This window comes from Micrasema longulum, unplaced genomic scaffold, assembly GCF_059751315.1.
Source record: "Micrasema longulum isolate JH-2025_06_02 unplaced genomic scaffold, ASM5975131v1 h1tg000576l, whole genome shotgun sequence".
In the NCBI taxonomy this organism is placed as follows: domain Eukaryota; kingdom Metazoa; phylum Arthropoda; class Insecta; order Trichoptera; family Brachycentridae; genus Micrasema; species Micrasema longulum.
The window spans coordinates 214024-241033 of NW_028277772.1; the positions used below are offsets into that span (position 1 = coordinate 214024).

The 27010-nt window shown below is 33.3% G+C and overlaps 4 protein-coding genes and 1 pseudogene across 10 annotated transcripts in view; 2 read left to right on the forward strand and 3 right to left on the reverse strand.

The window, feature by feature from the left end:
* LOC148280477 (uncharacterized) overlaps positions 1-6912 on the reverse strand; it is a 35585-nt gene extending 28673 nt beyond the window's left edge. For 5 of the 6 annotated variants that reach the window (XM_088228309.1, XM_088228310.1, XM_088228312.1 and 2 more), the window contains exons 1-4: positions 6605-6888; positions 5867-5928; positions 4361-4447; positions 672-889 (exon numbers count right to left, since the gene is read on the reverse strand). In XM_088228309.1, the coding sequence (XP_088084435.1) occupies positions 672-889; positions 4361-4447; positions 5867-5869 (308 nt within the window). In that variant the 5' untranslated portion in view covers positions 5870-5928; positions 6605-6888. Of the gene's footprint in view, positions 1-671; positions 890-4360; positions 4448-5866; positions 5929-6604 lie in introns of all 6 variants that reach the window. The other variant, XM_088228311.1, reaches the window with a different exon arrangement.
* Positions 6913-8639: 1727 nt separating this feature from the next.
* LOC148280478 (succinate dehydrogenase cytochrome b560 subunit, mitochondrial-like) lies at positions 8640-12719 on the forward strand. Its single transcript, XM_088228295.1, has 3 exons — positions 8640-8856; positions 10445-10668; positions 11572-12719. Exons 1-3 carry the CDS (start codon positions 8753-8755, stop codon positions 11856-11858), a joined length of 615 nt encoding a protein of 204 aa, XP_088084421.1. The 5' UTR covers positions 8640-8752; the 3' UTR covers positions 11859-12719.
* Positions 11566-16754, reverse strand: LOC148280479 (oligoribonuclease, mitochondrial). Of its 2 annotated transcripts, none has more exons than XM_088228293.1 (3): positions 16616-16754; positions 13473-13690; positions 11566-12277 (listed from the first exon to the last, which is right to left on the reverse strand). In XM_088228293.1, the coding sequence occupies exons 2-3, from the start codon at positions 13674-13676 to the stop codon at positions 11936-11938; spliced, it is 546 nt and encodes a 181-aa protein (XP_088084419.1). In that variant the 5' UTR covers positions 13677-13690; positions 16616-16754; the 3' UTR covers positions 11566-11935. The 2 variants fall into 2 exon arrangements, with proteins under 2 accessions (XP_088084419.1, XP_088084418.1); XM_088228292.1 differs by lacking the exon at positions 16616-16754 and adding an exon at positions 16153-16481.
* Positions 16755-16838: 84 nt separating this feature from the next.
* RfC38 (replication factor C subunit RfC38) lies at positions 16839-18464 on the forward strand. Its single transcript, XM_088228291.1, has one exon. The coding sequence runs from the start codon at positions 17269-17271 to the stop codon at positions 18334-18336; it is 1068 nt and encodes a 355-aa protein (XP_088084417.1). The 5' UTR covers positions 16839-17268; the 3' UTR covers positions 18337-18464.
* Positions 18465-21087: 2623 nt separating this feature from the next.
* Positions 21088-21907, reverse strand: LOC148280481 (uncharacterized; annotated as a pseudogene).
* Between the last annotated feature and the right edge of the window lie 5103 nt (positions 21908-27010).

A 27010-nucleotide genomic window follows, 5' to 3' on the forward strand; every position in this document is an offset into this window, starting at 1 on the left:
TTTTTTTTTTAACCAAATATTTTGTTTTTATGGCGTAACTAGTCGGCCTTGTGGCGTTATAGTCAGCGCATTTGCCTACCATGAAAGAGGTCTCGGGTTCGATTCCTGACATGGTTGATATGAAATATTTATTTAAAAGGGTGTTTTCACACTAGAATATTTCTTAGTGCCTGGACTGGTACCTGGAGCGTAAAACTGATCATCTTATCTTCATGTAACAAAAATGATCAAGATACGCTGCAATTGGTGTACCAATGCAGTGCCCTATGCACCATTAGGTGCAGAAAGGGAACGACTGACTGACTAAACTACAGCTCTACTGACTTATTCCAAGGAATATACATCTTTTTTGAAATACGCGTTATTCTTAAAATGTGTTTTATCTCTTTTCTGTTAACAATTTCTTCATTCAAATGACAGAGATGGATACTATTTTGAACAGCGAAATATATTAAATCATCATCAAATACAGAAAAAAAAATACTTATGTTATATTCTAATCGAGGCAACAATATGTTAAAATGAATTTGCATTATACTCCTTTACTTACTTTCTACAATTTGTGGAAGCCTACATTAGTCAATAGAATATTTCTTAATGTTAACTATAAATATGTAAAACTGTTGAAAATTTTTCAAAATAAATAAATAGTCTGTAAGTAAATGGGGTACCTTATCTGTTGTTGGTTGTGTGGCAGCTGCTGCAGCTGGGCCATGGGTAAAGGAGGCGCCGAGGCGGGGGAGGGTCCCCCGCTGCCACCGCCCCCTCCGCCACCAGTCCCCGCCGCACCCCCCTGGGGCGGTGCCACCCCCACTCCTCCGCCCCCCTGCTGTTGCTGTTGCTGCTGCTGCTGCTGTTGCTGTTGCTGGGGCATACCACCGCCCACCAACTGTAATAATAGTTGAAGACTCAGGGAACCGTAATTTCCAAACGGATTTACAATTGGCACAAACCATAAACAACCCAGAATAGTCTGTTTTTGCTTGGTAGGGAGATATTTCTTAATGGAAATAAGCCCGTTGATATACGTATAAATTGTGCAAGGAGTTTAATAAATAAAACGAATCCGGTTGTGGTCCCGTAGCTAGTATTGCGGACTCACAGATCAGAGATCCGAGGTTCGAATCCCATTCTACACCAATTGATTCCCATCTTCTAATAGTGAGTTATTTACAACTTGTAGCAAAATTGAAGTATTTGGGTAAAGCATAAGAAAGCAAATAGTAAGACTTATTGAAAAAATTAAATGAAAAAATAATTGTTCAAAACAAGATTTTTAATAGCTTAGACATAATTACAAAATCATATTGCGGAATTCATTTGTTTAATACTTAATTTCCAAATGTCGTGGAAGGTATCTTTGAGAATTTAAATAATTATTGATATGATGTGTTCAATAAATGAAAACATATTTTTTAATAATAATTAATAAATGAAAACATAAGTTAGTATACTAAACATATTTACCTAATTTATATACATAATTTACATTATTAAAATTAATAAGTAACTTAAATGTTTTTGAATTCTTGTAATTTAAAATTGTACATTTTTGAGAAGATTATACGTTTACCAGAATATTCCAAAATACCATACTAAGTGGTGTTTGGAAAACAAGTTTGATATTTATTAATCACATTGTGTCAGCGTACAATAGTATGTAACGATACACACAATGGTTGCTGCCACACTGGCAATGATGGAACATAAAAATATCAAAAACAGTATAGAAGCAAAATAAGACAAAGAGAATGGAAATAAAATTATTATTTATCAGCAAAATCACGAGGTGTGTTCAGAAAATAGGATTTTTTTTATTTTGCGGGTTCGGAAGAGTCCGATAGTCAATGTTTTTATTATATTGGTATACATGCTCCTGAAGTATACTAAAATTTTCAGCTTTATTCATTGTTTACTTTGTCTGTGGCAATCGCTAAGGTTAGACATGTCTTTATGAGCTCGGCAATATTCATTTGTTAAAAAAAATGAATCAAAGAATTTGTATAAAATTTTATTTAAAAAATGAAATAAAGTGTAACTAAGTGTGTGAAATGTTAACAAAGGCCTATGGTGAGTCTGCTATGAGTAAAACAAGAGTTTACGAGTGGTATAAGCGATTCCAAGATGGCCGTGAAGATGTTGAAGATGACAAGCGCCCTTGAGGTGATTTTCACAAAAATGGCGCTATATAAATTATCCAACTATATATAGACAAACGGCCCGGACGCCCCAAGCACACCAACAACTGATGAAAACGTGAATGAAATCGTTATGAGCGATCGCTGAATCACAATCAGAGTAGTCGCTGATGATGTTGGTATATGTCCTGATTTTTTTTTTAATATTTTGGGTATGAAATGCGTGGCAGTAAAATTTGTTCCAAAATTGTCGAGTTTAGAACAAAAACAGCGGCGAATGGAAGTTGCTCAGGTGTCACTAAATGAAGTCAATGACGATGCAGAATTACTGAAACGTGTTATAACATGTGACGAAACATGGGTTTATGGATATGCCGTCGAAACTAAGGCTGAATCGTCCCAGTGGAGGCATTTTGGATCGCCAAGACCGAAAAAGGCTCGACATGTGCGGTTGAACGTAAAGGTGATGCTCACTGTGTTCTTCTATTTTAATGGCATAGTGCATCATGAATTCTTGCCACGAGGTCAAACGGTCAATAAGAAGTACTACCTACAAGTTCAACACCGTTTGCGTGAAGCAATTCATGTATTGAAAGAACAAAGGCGACAACATTAATGTAGACAGATTAATAATTTATGTATTTTTAAAATGAAAATTCCTTTTATTTTCTGAACACACCTGTATATTTGATTCAGATAGAATAGGGAATTAAATCTTGCAATACTAATCTGGATTATTTTTTATGCCTATAACAAAAACTGTTTGCACAAAATATTGATTGTAATGTCATGCAAATACAGAGAACCTGAAAAATTAATGATTTTCACAACCCCAGAGTAGGCATGGGTAACTAAAGATTATTTTTTAAGCTACAGTTCAGCTCGCAGCTCAAGTACTTGAGCTGGAGTTTTGAACAGACTCGGAGATCAGCTCACACTATTCGACGGGACTGCCGCGAGTCGCGAGCTCAGGCACGAAACGACTATGACAGTGAGCTGATTGATACAGGTCGCACCATTTAGCTAAAATAAATGTACGCACGGAATCACCGCTATCGCGCTGAGTCAACTGACTTGATATTTAATTTTCGACAAATCGAACGAAACTCACAATGTACCGCTGTGAGCTGTAAGCCGCCTATTAGAAATTTGAGATGTAGCTTCACAGCTAAAAGAGTTCTGTCTTTTCGAACCGGTTCAAAATTGAGTAACCCATGAAAAATTGATATTGAATGTGCAAAACACTATACTGCCCTCGTGGGCAAGAAGGCAGCTTTTTGTCAAAAATCATAAAATGAATTAAATATGAGATATTGTTTTATAAGAAACTTTGAACCATTTGATATAAAGCAAAAAGCAGTAAATAAAATATTTCAGAATGAAAAACGGTGTTGTTTTTTTTTTTTTTTTTAATTTAAGCAATAACACAGTATCTAGAGAATCATAAGCAAAAACACAGTGTAGATATGACATACACAGGTTTTATGCTTAGAAACAATTGACATGCTGTGTTTTTACCTATGATTATTTACAGTTTTTAAAAATGTTCATAAAGTTGACAAATACTTATAAGTGCCATATCTCAAAATACGATTTTTGCAAATATGTAGTTGCCTTTTTGATTATGAGGGCAGGTAACATATAATGGCACTTTTGACATTTGCATGCTCATGAGGTGCAGTAAATATTGACAGCTAAGTGTAGAGAACAAATGAATTACTTCATTGTTGTGGGCGCTTCTATGCCGAACATTTCTATTACTGATTGCTATTACTATTATTATAATTATAGAGGTGAATAGAATGTGCGGGGTTAGTAAAAAATGCCGCATTTTTAGTCAGCATTAAATTAAACTAGTCATAAATATGTAAACCCAATTCCTACTCACGCTATTTGATCCAAATATTCAAAAATTGATATCAAAAATCTAAAGGAAAAAAATGTCACAATAGTATTGTAATCTGTCAAAAATGCCACCATACGTTGTCGCTGGTATAGTAGTTATACAGTTTTAGGAAAGGATGGGCACTTTCATTGTAATCCTACAGCCGCATTTACAAGTTGGAGCATGAGCTCCATTCGCCACTTGCGGACATTCGCGAGTGGCATTGGCGAGTACACTGAGTTTGACACGTCACATCAAGCATTTGACTTGTCCCCAAAAAAACACTTCCGGTTTAAGGGCTATGAGTGGCAAGGCAAGGAACAGGTAGGAGTCGTACCTGGTGGGTTTGTCCCATGGAGTTTGGTACGGAGACGACCATAGTCTGGTGCTGTTGGCCGGCTTGTACATCTTGAGACGCCATTTCCTAATAAAAAAATAATTATAGCTTAAAATACTTTCAGATTGAAAAAATATTCTAGTGATAGAATGCATTTTTAACCCAAAAAAAAACAAATAATATTCACAACACTGTTGTTGCAAGTTTTGTTGGTTGTCAATATTTGGTCATAAGTGAATTTGGCTGAATATAATAAAACATCACAACTCATATATACTAAAAGAAATTACATATTCAGCCAAAAATTTTGATCAAATTACCTAAAATATCATCATTAATTCATTAATTTATTTCATGTTTTACCCTTTATTCACTTAGTAAGATATCTAGGGAAGTACACTGGAACATCTTTTTACGCAGGGGATATGTTCCACACAGTACTATGTAAAAAAAAAATATACTAAAAAAGAACAACGCTGGATAAAAAAACAAATATCATCGTATGAAAATTTCTTCTAAGTATTCTATTCAATAAAATGAAAATGTTAACTATATATTCTACCTTTTTTATATAAAATTTGATTTAATTTTTGTACTGTGTTATTTTGAAACCATTACGTATGACGTTTGAGTAATTTTATATGATAATATAAAAAATAATTATTTGTTTTTTCAAAAAACATAGACAAGTAGCGCTATTATATTATATGGATTCTGTTCTAGATAGTTAAATTTAGGCACTTTATCGTCACAAATAAACACATTCTTAAGCAGTTTTAACCGGAGCATGGTTATAAAATCACGAGTTCAAATTGTTTAAATATATTTTGGTTAGAATAAAGCGCGCAATATAAAAATTGTTAAAACATAGCTATACATGAATAGTCTCTTTTGTTTCACTTTTTTTTTACATTTTTTTTACATTTTACATTTTTTTTTTTTTTTTTTGCACCACAACAGGCCAGGAGGCCTAATTACAGTGGTGAATTACATCACAGAGCACCCAGGCTTGAGAAAAATCACATTTTAATTTTTGTGTTCTCACCGGGAATCAAACCCGGAACCTTCCGTGCGTGAGTCAAGCGTCTTGACCACTACACCACGGAGGCCGCCACTTGATGCTTATAGCGTTTCTGCACATTAGCGGCTTCTAAATATTAACTCAATGTTTTTTAACAATTACAGACATACTTGCAAATTTTAAGCAAAAGTTGGAGAGGAACTATATTCCACATCCAGCCCGTTCGGCGGCTGGGCGCATACTAGGTTCCAGTGTATAGTAATATTTAAGGAACATAATGTCATTTTACATTTATTTCCATTTAATAAAATTATTGTTTTACCGAGAAGAAATTTCGAATACTTTTCCATTGCTAGTGAAATCAAGAATAAATTGTAGACATTAATTCCACATGTTTAGTCTGGTATTTTTGTGGAACATCGAGATTCATTAAGTGCAAGGAACAGTTTTGAGGGGGAAAATGCAGAAAGAGAAGCCATATTTACCATAAGCCAATACAACTAATCCGAGATGGGGCTTTCCACACACTTAATATGTCAATTCCTACCTGGAAGGAAATTAATTTTTAATTTAAAACACATGATAATCATTTCACGGGTGAACTATGATTATCACAGACAAAAAATAAATATCCGCATTTAAATGTGTTTGTGTTGATTGCGATATGTTCGTTATTGACAGATTTATGAACCCAACAACATACTAAGAATTTATTTTAATATTCACCACTTTACTTGTACAAAAAAATTATGCAAATTAAGCTATTTAAGAATACCTTGTACTGATTCATGTTATTGTTATATAGACATATTTCACAAAGTTTAATTAAGTAAGTAATAAAATAACATATTTGAAACAGATTTATTTTCATTATAAATCCAAAGTTTATGTAAAGTATTCAACACAATGGAAACATGAGTATACAATACACACGATTGTAATTCCGACATCTAGACAAATATTACTTCGATCATTGTGACCACTGCCTTGTATTAATTCATACGCTACTGTTTAATTCATCTAGTGATTGCAAAAATAATAGTACAAATTGGGTATATTTAAGGTAAAAAATTGGGGGCCGTGAAATCGGTGTGAAATTTAATCGACAACCATGCAATATTTTTTTTTAAGAAGTTGCAGCTGTGCTGTCACAAAACAGTTGAGATATAGTTTATTCGTCGTCAACTCAAATACAGTTAAATATTGTAAAATTTAACACTTACAAAAAAGAATACACAAGTTGGGTATTTGGGGAAACTAAACTGGAGTTAGCACGGCCGCCGAATCGGCGGAGCGACGATTTCCAACCATCTTTTTGTCGAAATAAACATAAGTGGAAATTATAAAAACATTTATAATACAAAGGGTGCACTTTGGACAACGTTTTGAGCATAAGAGTTTAATAAAAAAACACGTGAATTTACTAATAATCGAAAATATAAGAAAACGTCAACAGGGAATTGTAAATAAACTCCCCTGTCCCTTTAGCATCTCTAAAGCCTAGTCTACACGCGTTTGCCAACCAATCAAATGGCTTGACACTATGTTTTTTGTAGTGGGCAATACTATCAATTACTTCACTAGTACAGGGTGGTACAGGGCTAGAGGATGATTTAATTTGAAATACACTCGGATGCATTATCTTCATGGATAATACGTTAATCAGGTTTAAAACACATTTGAACGAATGAATCAGTCCACTTGTCTTTCTCCTCCACCTTCCGTTTTTTACGCGAAATGTTATTAAATTTAAAATTTATTGGTTCGTAGAAAAAAATATTCGTTTACCAATTTGATCGTACAAAGTCACCAATCGTGTCAATAGTGTGCCTATGCATTAAAAAAAACTTATTTGAACCCGCAATGACGTGTAATTAAATAGACGCGTTAAAAAAGCGTGTCATTTCGATTCGTGGGTAATTGCTTGCCATGCCTTCATTCATTCACGGACTTTCATGACCATGATTAGACACGTGATGCTACGTAAAAATATGGCGTCGATGCTACGCAAAAAAACTAAACAATGCTAAAATAAATATTATTTATATTTTTTAATATTCAATGAAGCCAAATATAGGAATTGCACAAAAAAAATCTCTAAATGTAGATCAGTTCATTATAAGTGCAAGCTACGTGAGACCGCAGTTGGCTTTTTAATAAACACCGCACCCACTTTTCAGCTGTCTTAGTGTTTGAAAACAGTTCAACAAAAATCAAAAATATTCTTCGTCTCTTTTACTTTTATCTTTTTTTCTTTTGTTTTATACGTTTTTAAAACAATTTTTTTTATCAATATTCTATGCATTACTCATCACAGACCTTTTAACTGGTGTAGCCTTCCGTTTTCTTACTTCTTCGTAAATTTCTATTTTCTAAGTTTGGGTGTCATTATTGCCAATTTTCTACATATCCTTCCCATTCCATTGTTTTGTGATGTCCTGCTTTTGATATGGATTCAATATCATAAGATTAGTTGTTGAACTTTGTTCAGTAATTAAAGAAGAAGATGGAACTGCTAAATCAATAAATTATGTTGAGTGCCCAGACTAGATGATGAAGTAGATGTCAGAGTTGAGTTACAAATCATATTTGGTGGATGAGGTTGGTGGTGGATCATATTGTAAAATCAGCTGTTAATTTAATTAGAACGGAAAATTCAGCAGAAGAGTTTGATGGGAATAAAAGGGTTTTAACTGTAAGAGTAGGGCAATCTCCGAAGCAGAAGCATCTCGGACACTGACAGTTTCTTTCTTTTTGTTTAGTAGGTATTCTTTTATTTTCAAATGGAGTTCTATTTTCTCTACCTTCACCTAAAAAATATGATTAAAATATTACATGGAAAAAACAACTTTAACCTGATACCAGAAATTACCAGCATAATCTCGAACATGTTTTCAAAAAATATTATTTGTGATATGAAACATAAATGCAGACTTTCCTACTTAAATATTTAAGACAAGTATTGAAAATAACTTATTTATCTAAGGAAATATAAAGCATTGAAAAAAAAACCCATTCTATATTTTACCAACACCTATACGATTTACTTGCTATTTTTATTTCACAAAAACAATCTATTCCTTCCTGACATTCCCATCCTTCGACACTTCTAGCTGATAATGAATCTACCAATTTATTTTTCTGAATCTATCTATTTTACCTTCACGGAAGTTGGCAACGATGGAGGCGAGAGAAGAGTAGAGAATACGCATAATCTTAGAGTATATATATGTATATACTCTAAGCGCATAATAGTAGCAGAAATGTTTGAACGAGAAAATAATTTATTTTTAAAACTAGTTTGTTACTTTCATCCCCGGTTTCTCCTAGTCTAAATTAAAAAAAACTCAAGGCTATAATATTTTCTCATTATGAGAAGCTTTGGCGTAATCTCTGTATTAGCGACTGGCAACATAACTGAATTTAAAAAAAAAGATTGTTTCCGCGCTTTTGACATGTCGATGTTATTGAGAAGGTAATAAATATGATAAAGAAATATATTTAACAGATTGCTGTTCGTTATAATCTCGTTTTATATTAATGTTTACTTTTATATATGATGCTTTCATCTTACACTAGAAAGACTATTATTACCTGTAGTTTTTCGTTATGTAATGCACCAGATTATAATTTCATGAGTGACAGCTGTTGCTCACAGTGATACATTTTTTGTAAGCGTTGTAAATATATTACAATACACTTTAGGCGACCCTTACTCTTCTGAGTATGAATTTAAAGTATTTTATTTGATTAGTTAAGAACTTCTTTTCTAACCTAAAATTCACATCCATATTTTCATTTTCTAAAGATCTTAGGTTTTCTTATTTTTGTTACTACTTGCTTTTATAATAATAATACTATTTAAAACTATAAAGTGAACGTAAAATTCTGTTTTTGATAAAAAGGTGTAAATAAATAAACAATATAATTCGGTATAGTATACTATAAACATAGTCAATGTTGATTATTATACTATCAATAATTTTAAATCATTCAAGGTCTTGTAGGGAACCTACTTGCACAGTACAGGTTTAAACTGTGTAACTCAGTTAAACCTAGGCTGTACCTTATCTGTGTAGTCTATAACCTGTCGATTCACATAGTTCAAACTACGCCAGGTACTTACCTTTTCCACGACTCCACATGTAAGCAAACAAACAGAAATGTAGATTGATTTAATTTATCTAAAACCAATGCTTTTTAAGCATTTCTTTTCTAACCACACTAAACATAATATGACTTCTATTCTATTTTTTGAAATGACTGAAAAAAACTCCTGACGTCATTGCAACCTGTGAAGATCTATTGTGATAGGTCTCCATGAATCAGTTCTTGCCCTTCAAACCCAGGTCTTTAAAGAGCCGGGCTGCTGTATGGAGGGCGAGAGTTCTCATTTTTCTAAATCTCCCCCTCCAAGCCCAGTTGATTTCACCTTATTTAAAAAAAATGTTTTTAAAAAAAAAATATTTACATAATAGTCTTAAATTAAAGTCCCACTGAGTTGTATAAATACAACTCGTCAGCAGGTTCTTATAAATTGCTTCCATTATTCATACTTAACCTACATTAATAATAATTTTACTTGAAAAACATTACATATAATACCATATTTTATTACACCATCAAAAACTAAAAACTATCATTAATACAAAAATCTTTTTTCGATTAATCATAATTTGGGCATACATTTCACTCCTGTATTTGACTCAGTATTTTTAATATTGTTTGGTAACATGTCAAATATTTTAGGTATACTGTATTGCATTGTCCATTTGCCATATTTATTGCAATATCTAGGAACAGCGAGCCCTTCCATACTAGTAAACCTGGTGTTGTAATCATGTACCAACTTGTGTTTATACTCCGAGTGCGACGCATGCTGACAAATTAAGTTGTACCAAAGTAGAGCCCTAACTGAAAACTTATAATATGTTTTGTTTATATAACCCTATCAGGTTTTTAAAATTATAAATAAATAAAATAACATGAACGGATCACCTTCTCGGGAAGGATTTTACATTGATCCATAAAGTTTTTTCTTTTGATGAATCATTTTATTTTAGTTGTCTGTTCGGGCGTGCACTCAATTCCCATGTGCTGCCGAGTGGTACCATCGTTCCTCGCATTATGTGCCGCGGGGTGACTATGAATGTCCACAAAGCCAAAGTGGAGGAAGGAGAGGACTTTGACCTCAAAAACATCCGAATCGGCCGCCCCCAGTCGCCACATCTTACCATCTACTCCCCGCAGGTTACCAGTATGCTGTCCATATCACATAGGATTTCTGGTGAGAAACTGATTACAATTATTTATTTAAATCTTCAAATACAAAAAATATATGTCATTTGGTGGACTTATTGCTAAAAGAACAAAAAAAAAACAATTTTCTGAGTTTTAAGAGTAAATGCTTGAGGAGAATATTAGGCATAATGTGGTTCGATTTCATAACCAACAAGTCTGAGAATGGACACAGCAGTCTTCTATAATGAGGGTTTTGAGAATGTGGCGGTGGACCTGGCTTAGACGCGTGCTGCGCACGTCTCAGGAGAACCTAAACCCAACTTGCCTTTTCTTTATGCTTGCGGGCTCCCGCCGTCCTGGAAGGCCGTCGATGACGATCTTTCGGCTTTATTCAGCAGAACGAAGAGATGCGGGATTGATGTGATAAGAGGTGATAGTGCTGGCTGACGATAGGGTCCCCTGGAGGCGTCTGGTGATGTGTGTCCTCCACTTAAGAGCGGATGTGGAAAAGGATGATTTTGGTATTATAAATAAAAATAGTTGCTATCATCGTTTTCCTATCTGCATCCAGTGAGGCATTAGGGCACTGCATTTTTACTCCAATCACAGTGTATCTTGAACATTTTTGTTACATGGAAGGTTATCGGTCTTAGGCTTCTGATTCCAGTCCAGGAATAATAAAATATTACATCTTAGTGTAGAATTACCTTAAAAACCAATATTCACATCTACCATGTCAGGAATCGAACTTAGGACCTCAAACAAGGTAGGCGAACGCGCCATTCATTACACTTTAAGGCAGACTTATCTCTACTCAATTTCATTTTTCAGGATTTATACCTAAGTAGCCATTAAGTCAGCAAGTTTTCCAGGGCTTTGGTTCTATTTCACTGTATTCTTCACCCGCCCAGACACAGAATATACATCTTAATTACTAAAATTGTTTCAGGTATGGCACTGTCCACCTACATGACTGTTTTGGGAGTGGGATACTTGGCACTGCCGAATGACATCAGCCACTACGTCACAATGTTGGAAAGTATGAATCTTTCCCCGGCACTTCTCTTCACCGTTAAATTCTTGGTGGCCTTCCCAGTAAGCTACCACTGGTGTAATGGCATCCGACACTTGCTCTGGGATACCGGACGGTTCTTGACTATCAAAGGGGTCTACAGCACTGGCTATGCCATGCTAGCTGCCGCCGTCGTAGTAACAGGATTCCTGATGGCGCTATAAATGTTCCACCCCAACGGTTCAAATAAAAAGCAGTATTTTGTTTTGTTATATTATTATTGTAAATTATTAAAATTGTTTTATTTAAATACATTTTGTCTGTAATATTTTAACTCCTCTATACTTTCTCTTATGTCTGGAAGACAGCGATGCTGAAATGATTTCATAGGAATATTTTTGAATTCACTTGGATACCATCTTCTAGATAACTCTTTTACAGTTGACACGTCAATTATTCTATAATGCAGGTATGAGTTGACGTTTGGCATAAATTTCATTAAAAATAATCTGTCCATATAAACACTATTGCCAGCTAACGGACTTCTGCCTTTCACTACAAACGGTTTGATAAATTTCAATATCTGGTTTTCTGCAGTTTTAACATCAATAGTAGAATCTCCCGAAGCTTTAGTGAGACCGCTCTGCAAATTGTAAAAAGTACATGGTTTTAATAAATCACTCGATAAATAAAAATAAATAATCTTGGAACTCGTATTTCAATAATTAACATTGCTTACATCACTAATAAAATGGTAATATTATGTAGTATCTTTATTGGTCATGAAGTGGGTAGATATATACATTAAATAACATTGAATTAATCATAGGTTTCAGGTCAAATGATCCATCTTCACAACAAATAATAATTTTATAGTGTTGATCGACATGCATTGCAGACAATCTTTTTTTTAAAATCTTTGATAATAAGGAATGTACATTGGACACTACTGTATTGGTTCTCACTTGTTCAGAATCTATGTGTTAGACTCTGCCATGTGCAAATGTCAGTTAGAGGAGGATCTCAATCTAAACCGTGTTTCTATTTTATTGGATGCCTAATAAATTATTGTTATGCTGAGTTTCTATCTGACCTCTCCAATTTCAACATTCCACTCCCTACTAATATTTTAACTATCCTGTTCCCTCATAATAAACTTGTATAAAAAATTTATTTTAATATCTAACTATAATTGTTTTTTAAAAAAAAATATTTATCAACATCAAGATACATAATGCACTTATAACATTTCAAATTTAAACAACTAAATTCCCACCAAATCACTTTTTGTGGCTTGTTGGTGATACGTTGTATATAGTGTGATAAGTAGGTACTGAATTAACACACTACTTGTATACTATATTACCAACACACATGTAAATATGTTAGAGACGCCCCTTCTTTATTTACATTTAAGTCGAGATTGAAATGTCACTATCTAAATATTTAAATTGTTCCTTTATCCTTCTTCTTTCCTCCCCATCCCCTCTCCACTCTTCATAGTATAGTGTTAATTTTTTAAAAATATATATTTATTTTTCTTAATCTGCTTTTAATTTTTGTATAAAATTGTAAGATTCAATATGTCCATGTATTTATAATTTTCTTAAACTGAACGGTTTGGGTAGGTAGGAAGAAATTGCCTTAAGGCAATATGCCCGCCCTTATATGTATATTTATTGTATATGTATCTAAAGTGTCAAATAAATATATAAATAAATGGAAATAATACAAATCAACTCGACACTGGCTAAAACACCCCAGTGGGGAGGTGAAAAAAGGCATTAAAAAAATAAGAATAAAAGTCATTGATTGAATAAGTATCAAATACGAAATACCTCTCCATGCTGTTGAATACACCAATCGTTCATGTTTTTTAAAATGTCATCATTTTGATGGATAATTATTTCGGGATTTTCAGCCAAGATATTGAGTTGGCTATCTGTAATGATGCATGCTATTTCCAGCAAATGATCTTTTTCTATATCCAACCCAGTCATCTCCATGTCTATCCACACTATATTTTCTTTAGCACTTGCCATTTTTGATGAAGAAGCTGCAAGAAAAAAAAAACTCATTAATAATTTGAATATACTAATATTATAAATGCGAAAGTGTGTTTGTCTGTTTGTTTGTGTTTCTTTCACGTCACAACGGAGGGACCCATCGATGTGATTTTTTGCATAGGGAGAACCGAAGAGCTGACAAGTGTCGAATACTACTTTTCATCCTGAAAAAAAAAATTATTCCCTGAGGAAAACTACCAGTGGGAAAGTGAATTCTTAGTAGAAAAATGAATTAATATTAGATTAGAATAACAATGCTACAGATTGTCATATTTTTTACAAAGTGATAGTTGGAGGGCTGGCAGCTTGCCCACCACACGCCGCATCTGAGGACATAAGTCTCCTTGGCGGTGCCCACATACACGGAATATTTGCTCGTTGCCAAACGAGAAAAACTGCCCGAAGGAGTTCTCTGTAATCTGGTAGCCTTAGCATCTTTGTGTTGAAAGAAAGTAATCCAGAATAATGGAAGCCACCAGATCTGTTTATTCGACGGGACCTATAACAGGGCCTCGGATAGTAGCGAGAAGCTACATTCGGTAATCACAGAGAGGGGGAAAGGGACAAGACCACAGGGTGTGTTCAGAAGACTGATTAGGATATTTGCAGCAGCACGAAGGGGAATTAACAATATTGAAAACAAAGAATTTGTCATTAAATTTACCATGACCTGATTAAAACCGCGTTGTCCAGTGATCGGGGATAACCCAAGAAGATTTTAAGCACTGACGGATTGAAGGAAAAAAAAAGAAAGGTAAAATAATTTGCCTGAAATATTGCAACTTACATCGGTGTGCCCAACAGCCAGCTGCATAGCATACGATGCCTAGGAAATTATAATAGATCGTTGAAGTTTCAAAAGACAACTGTGGAAAGCCATCTTTCCCGAATTCACAGATTCCTAGCAAGGGAAGTATGAGACAATTTTTTTTCAAGAATTACACCAAGGTTTGCAACCGAATTTGAAGCTCGAATAGAAGTGCCCAGGAATTTGATAGGAGGACACACAAGATTGCCTTTTAATAGTGAAAATTGGATTTTTTGAGGAGCAAAACTTGATTTATTTCTAATACCTCAATCGGATACTTTATTTAATACATTAGCTGCGTCACCCTCCAAAGATCTGCGGCTATTGCCCTCAATCAAAATACATCCATCATCGGCAAAAGCCGGAATCATACAAGATAAAGCAAGGGGACGTTCGCGAAAATCATTGAACAATACATTCCACTAAAGTGGTCCCAAAACAGAGCTTTGAGGACAGCCACACGAAATCTCACGTGATAAAAGAGTACTACCACCGGGATTCACAACGTTTCGATTTGAAAAATAGCTTATTTTAATTTTAAATAAGTTTGCAGACTGGAGGGCCGGCAATCGATCTGGCTACTTTTTATCTTGAAAAAATGCATTATTCTATCGGTAAAATTCAAATTGTTAAATGACAAAACTAATTTCTCCCTAATACCACACGAGTGAAGCCGCAGTTTTAAAAAAAATATATATTAAACTTTTTTTACATAAGTATTCTTTTGAACATTTATTTAATTCCTGCCAAAAAGCAGTTTTTTTTTTGCATTTTAAAGTATAGCAGTATAATAATATTTGTCGCATCGTGGCATAATGGTCAGTACCTTAGCCTATCATGCGAGAAGTTTCGGGTTCGATTCACTACATGGTTAACATTATACATTTATTTGAAAAGGTTTTTTTACATTAGAATATTTCATAGTCCCTGGACTGGCACCTGAAGCGTAAGACTGATCGCATTACCTTCATGGAACAAAAGTGATTGAGATATGCTGCTGTTAATTACAATTTAATCAGCAAAAATTTATGAAGTGCTAGAATGAATTGACTGAAACATACAACTATACTAATATTTATTTTGCACAAAATGGAACAACTGCTAAAATCAGAAAAATTGATGTGGATCCTACATGTGTCCGTACCGAATCAAAATAGAAACATTGGATTAATTTTCTGGGCGAAATCAAGCAGATGACAGAAGATAACAAGTTTCAACTTCTATGCAACTTTGCATCTACTAATGTTTTCCAATACATTAACAATGATGTTATTGCTGCTCAGGATTCTAATTATATAACAAAGCGAAATGAATAAAGGGTATGTAAGTCAAAATCTCATCGTTCCTCCAGAAATTCTACAGCATCTCTTTGTACTTCTACATCAGTACCAGTTGGTCTCCATCGTCTCGGTAAATTTGGTGCCACATTATAAATATAAATATTACTTGTTGTTCGTTTGTTTTTCTGTTATCACTACCGTCAGAAGTCAGAACTATGTATCATTTTTGCTGATTAAAGCTGTTCTACAAGTCTTTCTTATTTTCACTACAACCAATGCAGTGGCCTATGCACCATTAGGTGCGGATAGAAAAATTATGCCGATGAATATAAAATGAAATAAAATATTAATAGTAAAAAAACACCTGAAGAGTACTGGTATACTTTTCCCGAGCACTGCGCCCAAGAAGATAGAGTTTTTAACATAACACAAGTTGGTTTTAAAACAGAACACTATTACTCTGTAAATTATTATTTTTAATCACGTTACCCCTAACCCACAAATTACCCGAAACAGCCGAAACCAAAGATGTATAATATATATGAGATGACATATTATGACATGACTTTTTCCGTGCGCGCGAAAAAGTTAAGTTTAAGCCACGTTTAAGCACAGTATATTAAATACCGTTTAAGTCATAAAATGGTCGAAAAAGAATAAATGCAAAATTCAAAAAACCCAAAATTTTAAGGATAATTATATAAGTCTGTAAAACATAAAATACTCAAAACAGTTGAATCCTTATGATTTGGGAGCTGTTTTATCGATTTAAGACACACTCAAAACTTTGATTGGCTCTCCTGAAAAATCGATTTTTTTACTCAAACCTTTTTTCCCGCGTATGGAAGACTTGATATGACTGTGATATCAATCCAACAGCATATATAAATATGTCATCTGTGCCTTCCTTTGATCTGTGCACAAAATACTGGTACCGTCCCAAATCGCGGTAAGCGTCTGCAAGGCAAGACGAACGCTCAATACACACGCTTGCGCTTGTCGACGCTTAGCAATCAGGAAGTTCAGTGCTACGGGAAATTAGAAATAAAAAATGTTTTCTTTCACACGGTAAACATTAAAGTATTTCATTGTACGGCGAAGTTTCTCGAAAATGTATGAAAAATGAATAAAATACGTTTTTAAAAGAACTTCCTCATTGGCAAATATTGGCAAGCTTGTGGACTCGTGGAGCCACCTTCACGGTTTTTTTTCGAAACAATCTGGCTCCCCCGACCATAGATGATCTGTTGTTTCGGTAGAATAGAAGTCGGTGGATTTGAACGTACCCCATTTACATAATGTTGTCTTATGATTTTTATGTCAAAATACAATGCAGTAAAAACAGAAATCTCTGGTTCTAAATGGCGGCAAACGTATCGGTTTCGTTAAGCTATCAAGTTTATCACGCAAAATAGCTATTTTTTTATCAGCATTTTACAATTTTTTTAAGGTGATTTTATATTAAAAACATTAGTGAAAAATGAGTTTGTGGGTAGATAAGCATCGCCCGAAAGATCTTTCAAAACTGGATTATCATAAGGAACAGGCTTTACAATTAAAAAGGTTAGTTCAGCATGGAGATTTTCCACATCTACTCGTTTATGGTCCTTGTGGGGCAGGAAAAAAGACTCGTATCATGTGCTTGTTGAAGGAACTTTACGGGTCTGGAGTTGAAAGGCTGCGACAAGAAAATATGAGCTTTACTACTCCATCTAAAAAGAAATTGGAAATTATGACAATAAGCAGCAATTATCACATAGAAGTTAATCCTTCAGATGTTGGAATTTACGACCGTGTTGTTATTATGGATCTTGTAAAGAATGTTGCCCAGACTCATCAACTGGATTCATCTGGGCAGCGTGAATTCAAGGTTGTTATTCTCAATGAAGTGGATGAGTTGACTAAAGATGCCCAGCACGCTCTACGCCGCACAATGGAGAAGTATGTCTCTACCTGTAGAATTATACTATGTGCCAACTCGACGTCTAGAGTAATTCCCGCTATCCGATCTCGGTGTTTGGGCATCCGAGTGCCCGCGCCGACGGATCAAGAAATTGTAACCATTCTGCAGAGCACGTGCAAGAAAGAGGGACTGAACTTGCCTACAGAGTTGGCAGTCAGGATATCGCAGAGCTCGTCACGCAACTTGAGGAGAGCTTTGTTGATGTGCGAGGCCTGCAAAGTGCAGCAGTATCCCTTTACAGCCAACCAGACTATTTCGGAACCAGACTGGCAAGTTTTCATAAGAGACACAGCTAAGATGATTCTTTTAGAACAATCGCCGAAGAAGCTCGGTGAAGTCAGGGCGAAGTTGTATGAATTACTTGTTCATGGAATTCCAGCAGATATGATATTCGGGGGGTTGTTGAAAGAATTAGTTATGAACTGTGATATGCAGATGAAGAGTCAGGTAGCCAGTTTTGCCGCATTTTACGAGCATCGAATGCATCAAGGAAACAAGCAGATCTTTCATCTCGAAGCTTTTGTTGCTAAGTTTATGTCAATGTACAAAAAATTTATGGAGGAATCACTCGGAGATTTGTTTTAAATAAATACCAAAAAAAATAATATATTATTTATTTTCTACATATAAAGGTTGAGATAATTTAAACTTTATTATTGTGTTCTATTATTTTTTGTTCAATCAACCTTTTGCCAATTAAATCCTCGTTTCTATATAAACTCTTTCTTTGTTCATCCAAATCACCGAAGAAGGATTTTCTGAAAAACAAACCAAACAAATGCAAGTTAAACAAATATTACATAATAAAACGTTCTGATACAAAACAAGTTATCATTATAGAAGGCGCAATATAGGAATGAGTGGTAAGAAAGTGAGATTCATTAAATTGAATCTTTGCCTTCCAGACTGCAAAATTTATTTGAATTTTCAATTTGCTTTTAAAATTATTTTCAATTATGCCTTTTGGGTGTGAAAAAACAATTTTGGAATATTTTTTAAAAATTGGATACTTGCATTCAAAATTAAAATGTAAATATCAAGTAAAAGTTGTTTTTTTTCTTTATTTCTTGAATTCTAAGCCTGTGTAGAGTTTTTGATTATTTATGTATTAGGTGTTAACATTAGTTGTGTTTGTTTATTTAAAAATGAGCACCATAAGTAAAACAAGATGGTAAGGGTTATACATAGGGTTGCCAACCCTCCCGGAATTTTGGGATCCTCCCGGGAATAAGTTTATATTTTTTTAATCTCCTGACTCCCAACATGCAGATAAAATCACTCGGAGTAAAACAGGTTATACCTAGTTAGTCAGACTAGACAAGATCCAGAATCTATTACCTAAGTGTGTATGTAGTAGATAAAGTATTATTTTTGTTAGAAAACCATGATTATTATTGTTATTAATCTATTCCTGTATGATGACCATGAATGTCATCATCATCATTCCCCTTTCCGTGCATCCCGTGGTGCATAGGGGCACTGCATTTGTAAACTAAGCGTAAAAATTCAGTGTATTTCAATCATCTAAGTAAGGTAAGGTGATTAATCTTACGCTTCAGGTGCCAGTCCTGGGACAATGAAACATTCCAGTTTAAACAGTCCACCCTGCCAGGAATCAAACCCAAGACTTCGAGAATGATAGGTAAACGCACCAACTATTACAGAACGAGGCGGACTTATCTCCACCCGATCTCCTTATTCAGGATAACAATAATAATAAACCTTTATTAACAATAATATACAATGTGATAAATACAACCATAAAACAGGTATATTTTCTGGTTCTATTTCACACACAGAACCGTATTTTTCATCCGCCTTTTCTGGTGAAAATGAATGCGGGAAAGGATTAAAAATATGTTGGATTTATCCATTTATCTCAATCTACTAACTAATATTTCATTTTAGTTGTTTTTAACTTTACCTCCTGGATTTTCGGTGGATTGAGTTGGCAACCCTAGTTATACATGATTCGAAAGAAACTTTTTTCTACAAGATATTGCGTTTGCTTTTACTTTACATATGTTGTTTTATTTTATTAAAAGGCTTCAAAATGGAATATCAAGTAGACGAAACTAAGCATTTTTGACATCGCCCTTCTATCGAGGGAATAAAGTTGCCAATACTGCTCGCGAAATATGCGAAGATAATGATATGAATTATTGTTTTTTTTGTGTCGTTTACTCTTGTTTTTTTCATTTGGAAAAAAACAGACAAGACTTATGTTGACACCAACAAAATAGTTAAAATTGAGAAGTGAGTGGACACATTTCAAATGTCGACTAAAAAGAGAAAGTCATGGGTACATCCTCGCTAAGCCTTTATTGTAGTGGCTTGTCAGCAGGTAGGAATGAAAGGATATGGAAGGATTTTATGAATACACAACACCCACACCAATTGAGAGAAAACCTTTGCTGGATTTTTCTCGCAACTGGCGGGAATCGAACCCGCTAATCAACTGCGCCATGGCGCCTGTATTATATTATCATTACTCCAGATGAAAGGCTAGCTGTTACCATGAAGTATGTATAATTTACTTTATTATTAATGTTTTACTTTATTGTGAAAATCATAAGCTTGTTATTATAAATTAATGTTTTCAAATATTCAGTTAATCATGAATTTGTAGAAATTGGGTGATTTTAAAAATTATAATTAATGCTGGAAATGACTGGACTGGAAACAGATTCTTTAGAATGTTTTGCAGTCAGCGGAGATTTTCCAGAGATAGTTGAATGATTCATGTCTACGGGATCGGCTTGGCTCGTTTTCCTTATTATATCATCATGATTGTAGAACAACGTATGTGATTTTCTTCAACTTTTTTTTATAGAAAAATAAATATTTACGTTCCTATGATTTACCCAAATATTTACTTTTGAGGGCCATTTTCAATGAGTTGTGAATAACTCAATATTAGAAAATAGGAATCAAGTAGGGGTAGAGTGAGATTCAAACCATGGAATATTGAGCCGTGAGTCCGAGACACTAGCCACGGGACCACAACTCGAGAGTGGTTTAAAATTATTTTTGAGACTTTACGTCAAAACATGATAAGTACAAAAGTATATAATTTGATACTTGGTTTAGTTATATATATATTTTTTCAAACCTAGAATATAAAGCGTTCTTATAACCTTTTTAAGATCAAATATAAAAGAAAGTCGATGTCGATGAATCACGATGATATGTAGATAAACTTGAGGCTTTAGTTGGATGTCCCCTGATATGAATTTTGACAAATATTCTTAGCGACTTGAAATAATTGTGAAGAATAATATAAAGCTGGGTAACAATTCTGTGGGATTTAAGATAGTTGTGTTTGATATTATTATATTATAATTGACTTATATTAATTATCTATTTTATAATCTCAAACTAGAACTCCACAATCAGCATCACATAATTTTTCAATTGTAGAATGATGTATTTTTAATACCGCTTAAAAATACATCATTCTACAATTATTTTCATTGACAACAGAATCTATCAATTTTACAATACTGCTGTCCAAATGCTCCTCTTTTGTTTCTTTCATCTTCCTCTTTTTCAGGACTCCATTGTCATCCTCTACATCTTCAAGGGTTTTTCTAGTATTTTTAATGCTCGCGCACTGAGTAGATTGCATATTTGAAACAGCTAGTCGATGACTCACTATCATACATAAAAACCGTATTTGCTCATAAAACTTGTACTTTTTGAGAAATGTAGCTCCTGAGCCTGATTTATATTCCTTATGTTTTTCGTCGCATCTCATGCCTCTGGTATTGTTGCAATATGGTCAGAGTTTAGTAAAAAATACATGAAAATTACATCCGAGAAGAAGTAGGTGATCATAGCTAGTAATTTTGAGAGTGCATCAAATTTCTAAATCGTAAAGTCAATTTCTATCTCCCTTTGATGGGACAACAACAATACAGACGGGCAAGCGTTTAGTTCAGAAAACTTATGCAAGTACCCGAGCATTTATTTATTGTTTAAAAGGGATACAATACTCATGGTTAGCCTTCACCCCATTCTTCCCATTTTCCATCTATTCGCTCACGAAATGGACAAACGCTTTAATGTTTGTTGGATCAGCCAACAAGCTTGGGTTCCATACCGGTTTTATCACCTCCGTCAAGCCGTTTAGCGTATTTTCCCCATCAGTATCCAAAATCAGACAGTACCATAGGACATAAATAGTGAAGCGGTAAAATATGGCTTACCGATATAGAAAACCTACGCAAATTAATCCGATGAATCCACCGAAGGCCAAAGGATACCTCATATAGGTAGCACTCAAAAATTTACTCTGACGCTCCATTTGTAGGTGGATTCGTTATGTGTATTGATTATATTTCTAGAAGCTATATTTAAATTATAATAATTTGATAACGATAGCAGCTATTACGGATTTGCGAATACCGAATAGGTTATGTTTTGCTGTCAAAAAATAATCATAAATCATAATGTCTATGGACAATGTGTCAAGGTAGATCGGTGTTGCCTAATCGCACGAAGAATTTATATGCTCGCTTATTGATTTCAAACAGCAAATTATAATGAAAATTTCTGATCTTTGTTTTCGATGTTATTAGAAAATGAAGGGTAATAAGCATGTAAAAAGTTTTTTAAAAATCGAAATCTAAAACGATTAAAAACCTTAAGCCTCTTATGTGTGGTGTAGGTATTTAGAGTTTGTTATTATTTTGTTAGTAATATTTTTTAGCTCAACCATTCAACGGTTAATTTTGTTATAAACAACTCACGGAGAAATTATAAACGAACATTGAAATTAACACGTTTTTTTGTTAGATGGCTGAAACATTTAAAACTTTTTAGTTGGATATTGTTAGAATCAAATAATGCAATAATCAATAATGTTCCGTGATTCTAAATTAACGTTGATTTAAAATCTTTGAAAAAACGAAACTCATGCTTACCAGGGTCGGAAATAAAACTTTTCCTTCATCAGAATCCTTAAATCATCTCGAAATCTATAAATAATGATCAATGTGTCATGTTTATTTTTTGTATTATTATTTTTATCTTTATAATGATTTTTTCTGTTTCCTAAAATACATGTATTTGAATTAAATTAATATAATGTTAAAAATTCAAATAAATAGTAGGCACACACAAAACGCTCATACAATTTAACGTATTTACTTAAAACCAATAAACAAAAACAGATTCTCTCACTACTGGTTTATAATATTATATAACGTATTTATAAAACTTAAAGTTAACTTAAGTATTAAAAACAGATTATATCACTAGTAGTTAATTAAATTTAACGTATTTACCTGCAAAACGCCGTATTTACCGGCCTCCGTGGTTGAGTGGTCAAGACACTTGACTCACACACAGAAGGTTCCGGGTTCGATTCCCGGTGAGAACACAAAATTGAAATGTGATTTTTCTCAAGCCTGGGTGTTTTGTAATGTATTTCACAACTGTAACTGGGCCTCCTGGCCTGTTGTGGTGAAAAATATGTATAAATAACTCAATATAACTCACCTATTGTTAGAGTACAGAATACCGGGAATGAATATGCATCACATTTTGATATATTTAGTTTATCTCTGCCTAACTTAAAAAATAAAGTGACCAACATATTTTTATCAAAAAGAGCAAATCATCTTCAGAAGATTGGGTTGGAAAAGTTATAATTTGATTGATTAATGTATTTTGTTATTGTATAATTTCTTTAAAATATATATGTATTTCAAGTAATTAATAATGTGTACTGTACAGTACGAGTATATTAATATTTCATACTCGATTTAAAAAAATGTATTTTTTATTTTTAAGCACTCTTTATACCACATATATGTAAATGGCAGAAATGCCGTATTTAAATATAAATAAATAAAAACAAAAACAGGTACCTACTCCAGTAACTTTTAATTACATTTTACATGTGTTTATTTTCACTCAACACATATAAACAGGTCCTCTCGTTCTCACTACTAATTGTAGGTAATACAATTTTTTTTCACTACGCAGCATAGACTGACCGATTAGAAAAAAAAAATAAGAAAGGACGCTGGATTGGTACATCAATAGCAGCGTATTTTGATCATTTTTGTTACATGCATGAAGGTATAATGATCAGTTTCAGATTTTTGGTACCAGTCAATAAGGAACTACAAAATATTCTAGTGTTAAAACACATTTTCAAATAAATGCAGGTAAACGTCGTTTTACACCGGTTCGATTTGAGCCGATTTACAATTACGTCGGTTGGTACTGGCGTGGGATTCTCCGGTTCGGTCGACACCAGACGACAGTAGGCGCCGCGATTCTAATAGCAGACACACTTTTACACGTTGTTTTATTCTATTATTCTGTACGCGAGCAGCCTGTTGTGTATGATAAACTGTTTCCGAGTTAGTTCTTATTTTGTTTTTTAAGAAAAATTAAAAGGTATGATTATATTTTTATTTTATTATTATTAAAATTAAAAGAATATTAAAATATTTGTAGTTAATGCTATAATTCTGCAAGAAAGGAATCAACTATCAAAGCATATGAAATTGGATGCTTTTTAGAAAAAAGTGTTATAATTTAATTTAGTACCAACGAACGAACGAACTGGTGAGTTAGTATTCATAATGAAAGAGTTCATTATTTATGTAAAGAGATTATTATTTATTTTGTAAACGTATTCAAACTGTATTTATTAAATAAATTTATGATTAATTTTGAACACACATAGGATAAGTATTAAATACACATATTAGATTGTTCTTACAATTTTGACACGGAATCTAACCGTAAATCTTCCATTATATTTGTGTTCATTTTATACCGATTTTTTTACGCCGGTGTCTCTCGGAACGGAACCCCTGTTTACCTGTATTTCATTTCAACTGATACTTAAAAAAATATGTAGATTCAACATCTGTGTTAAATGAAATGTTTTTTATTGTTGGTTGTAAGTATAGAAAAATAAATTAATAAAGAAACCAGTAAATTTTAGTGTCAGGAAAAAATACAAATATTGTCTGGTACCGTTACGCACTAAACGTTACTATGCGGCAAACTTCCACAAATGCGTTAGGGTGTAAAACCAGTGGATGTTGAATCCATATTGTATTATTTTTTAATAAATAAAAGAAGAAGGTTTCTCTTCGGATTTCTTTAAACTTATTTAGCCTACGTCGCGTCGCGTCGTACGTTTTTTTAGCGCTTTATGTGTTTTAAAATCATGGTATTTTCTAAACTTTTAATTTAATTTAATTTGTTCGGTACAAAACGTTAAAACAATATAATAGGGCGGTACAGACATTATCATAAATAGACATAAAAATATTTTTGAAAAAATTTGGCTTTGTTAGATAGCTCTAATAAAAAACGAAAAAAAAAACAACCAAACTCCCTCATTGTATTATTTATCCGCCCGGACACAAAATTCATTTAAATTATAAATATATGCCAAAAAAAAATATAACAAAACAGATAGTCTATTTAAAAAAAAGTTATAAAACATTTACATATTTTAAATAAGATATTATAGGTGATAATGTTCTACTATGTCAATGGTTAAAAGTTTGTTGATCTAAATTAACTTTTTGTTTTATACAGATCATAGGATAATAAAAGTATCGATTTCATGCCACTATTTAGTTTTTCTAAATAAGTACAATGCAGACCGTTCAAATGTTTGATGGCATATCTAAATGTATTACTTCCTGTCGGTGGGCCAAGTAAACACATTAATTTTGTTTGTATTGGTAGGCGCACTAGAATATTTTGTTTGAAAACGTTATGTCACGTGGAAAGCACATTTAATTTAATATTTGAATGGATTGTAGCTATCGAAACTATGTGTATGAGGCCGAAATTGTTGGTTAATATATTTTTCCGTTCGCTTCGTGATCTAGTGGATAGGGAGCTTATCTGCCTCGCAAAAAGTCTCGGGTTTGATTCATGACACGGTTTTGTTCTCAAGACCAACTGAAGATCTAAGATTGATTTCAAGAAACAAAATAAATCTATATACCTGCACTGTGATTGGTGTACCAATGCAGTTTCCTATGCACCACTTTGTGTGTATAACGGAGTGATGATGTGGTTTATCGTATTATACTTCAAAGTATCTTAATTAAAATAAAAATGTCTAATGTAACAAATTGACACCACCCAACTTATAACATCGCAACCCACAAAACGCAATTTTACAAGAGAAGGATTTAAATATGTTTTTGAATTATGAATCTAAATAAATACCAATTTTTGCAAAAAATGTTATACATGATTTATATATAAATGTATTTTTTTGGCTTTTTTCATATATGTAAGCTTACAACAAACTTTTAATGTTTTGCGGTTTTTGTAGAAATGCACATACAATATTATACTTCAGAAAAGACATTAAGTAAAATGTCGCATGTATGACATACGACATTTTACATTCGGGTTATTTAAAAAAATAAAATGCATGTGTAACATATGATAATTCTCATAAACGATGTATATAATCGAAAGAAACACTAACGATTATATATACGTTGTTATTCTGTGTATTATAAAAAATATAAAATGTTCGTATTAAAATCAAACAAATATAATATAATTGACTGTTTTATTTACTCAAGCATTTAGCAGTTTTTCTTGCTAAAATGAGCTTTGGTTACTATACGATAAATCTGTTGTTGGAGTTTCGATTTTACGTAGCGTTGATTAAGTTTCTAAGACCAAATAATATTGTTGTGCTCTAGTTAGCTTAATTATTTTATTTTTCAGATAAGTGGGATTGTTTTTGAAATATACGTATATACAAAAAAATACAAAACAATACACATGGCAGACGTCCGTCTAGTCCATAGAACAGAATCGTAACTGGCCGCATTTAGTCATCTCTTTCGTCCCGCGTAAATCTTAAGTATGTAATAGTATAATTTCTAAAAAATATGTGATACGACATGCGTTAAAAAAAAAACGTAAGTATTTACGAAACATTTTTTTTACTTCATTGGAACTAAATATATGATGATATTTAAAGGAAATAGACTTAAAATTCAAAATAGACAATTTTTGGGTTTCGAAATTATACGTAGGAGGGATCGATATCCAAGAGCACAAAAAGGTAATAAACCTACTCACCTATTGGACAGAAATTGAAAAGAAATTAAGAAACTTAAACAATTTTTTTATTTTTTATTTTGGAGGAGTTTCGTCATTTTCGCCATTCGTTTCCTCTCCCCTTTTTTTCGTATTCACGCACGCACACATCTTATATACACACAAACACATTCGCGCACATATTGAT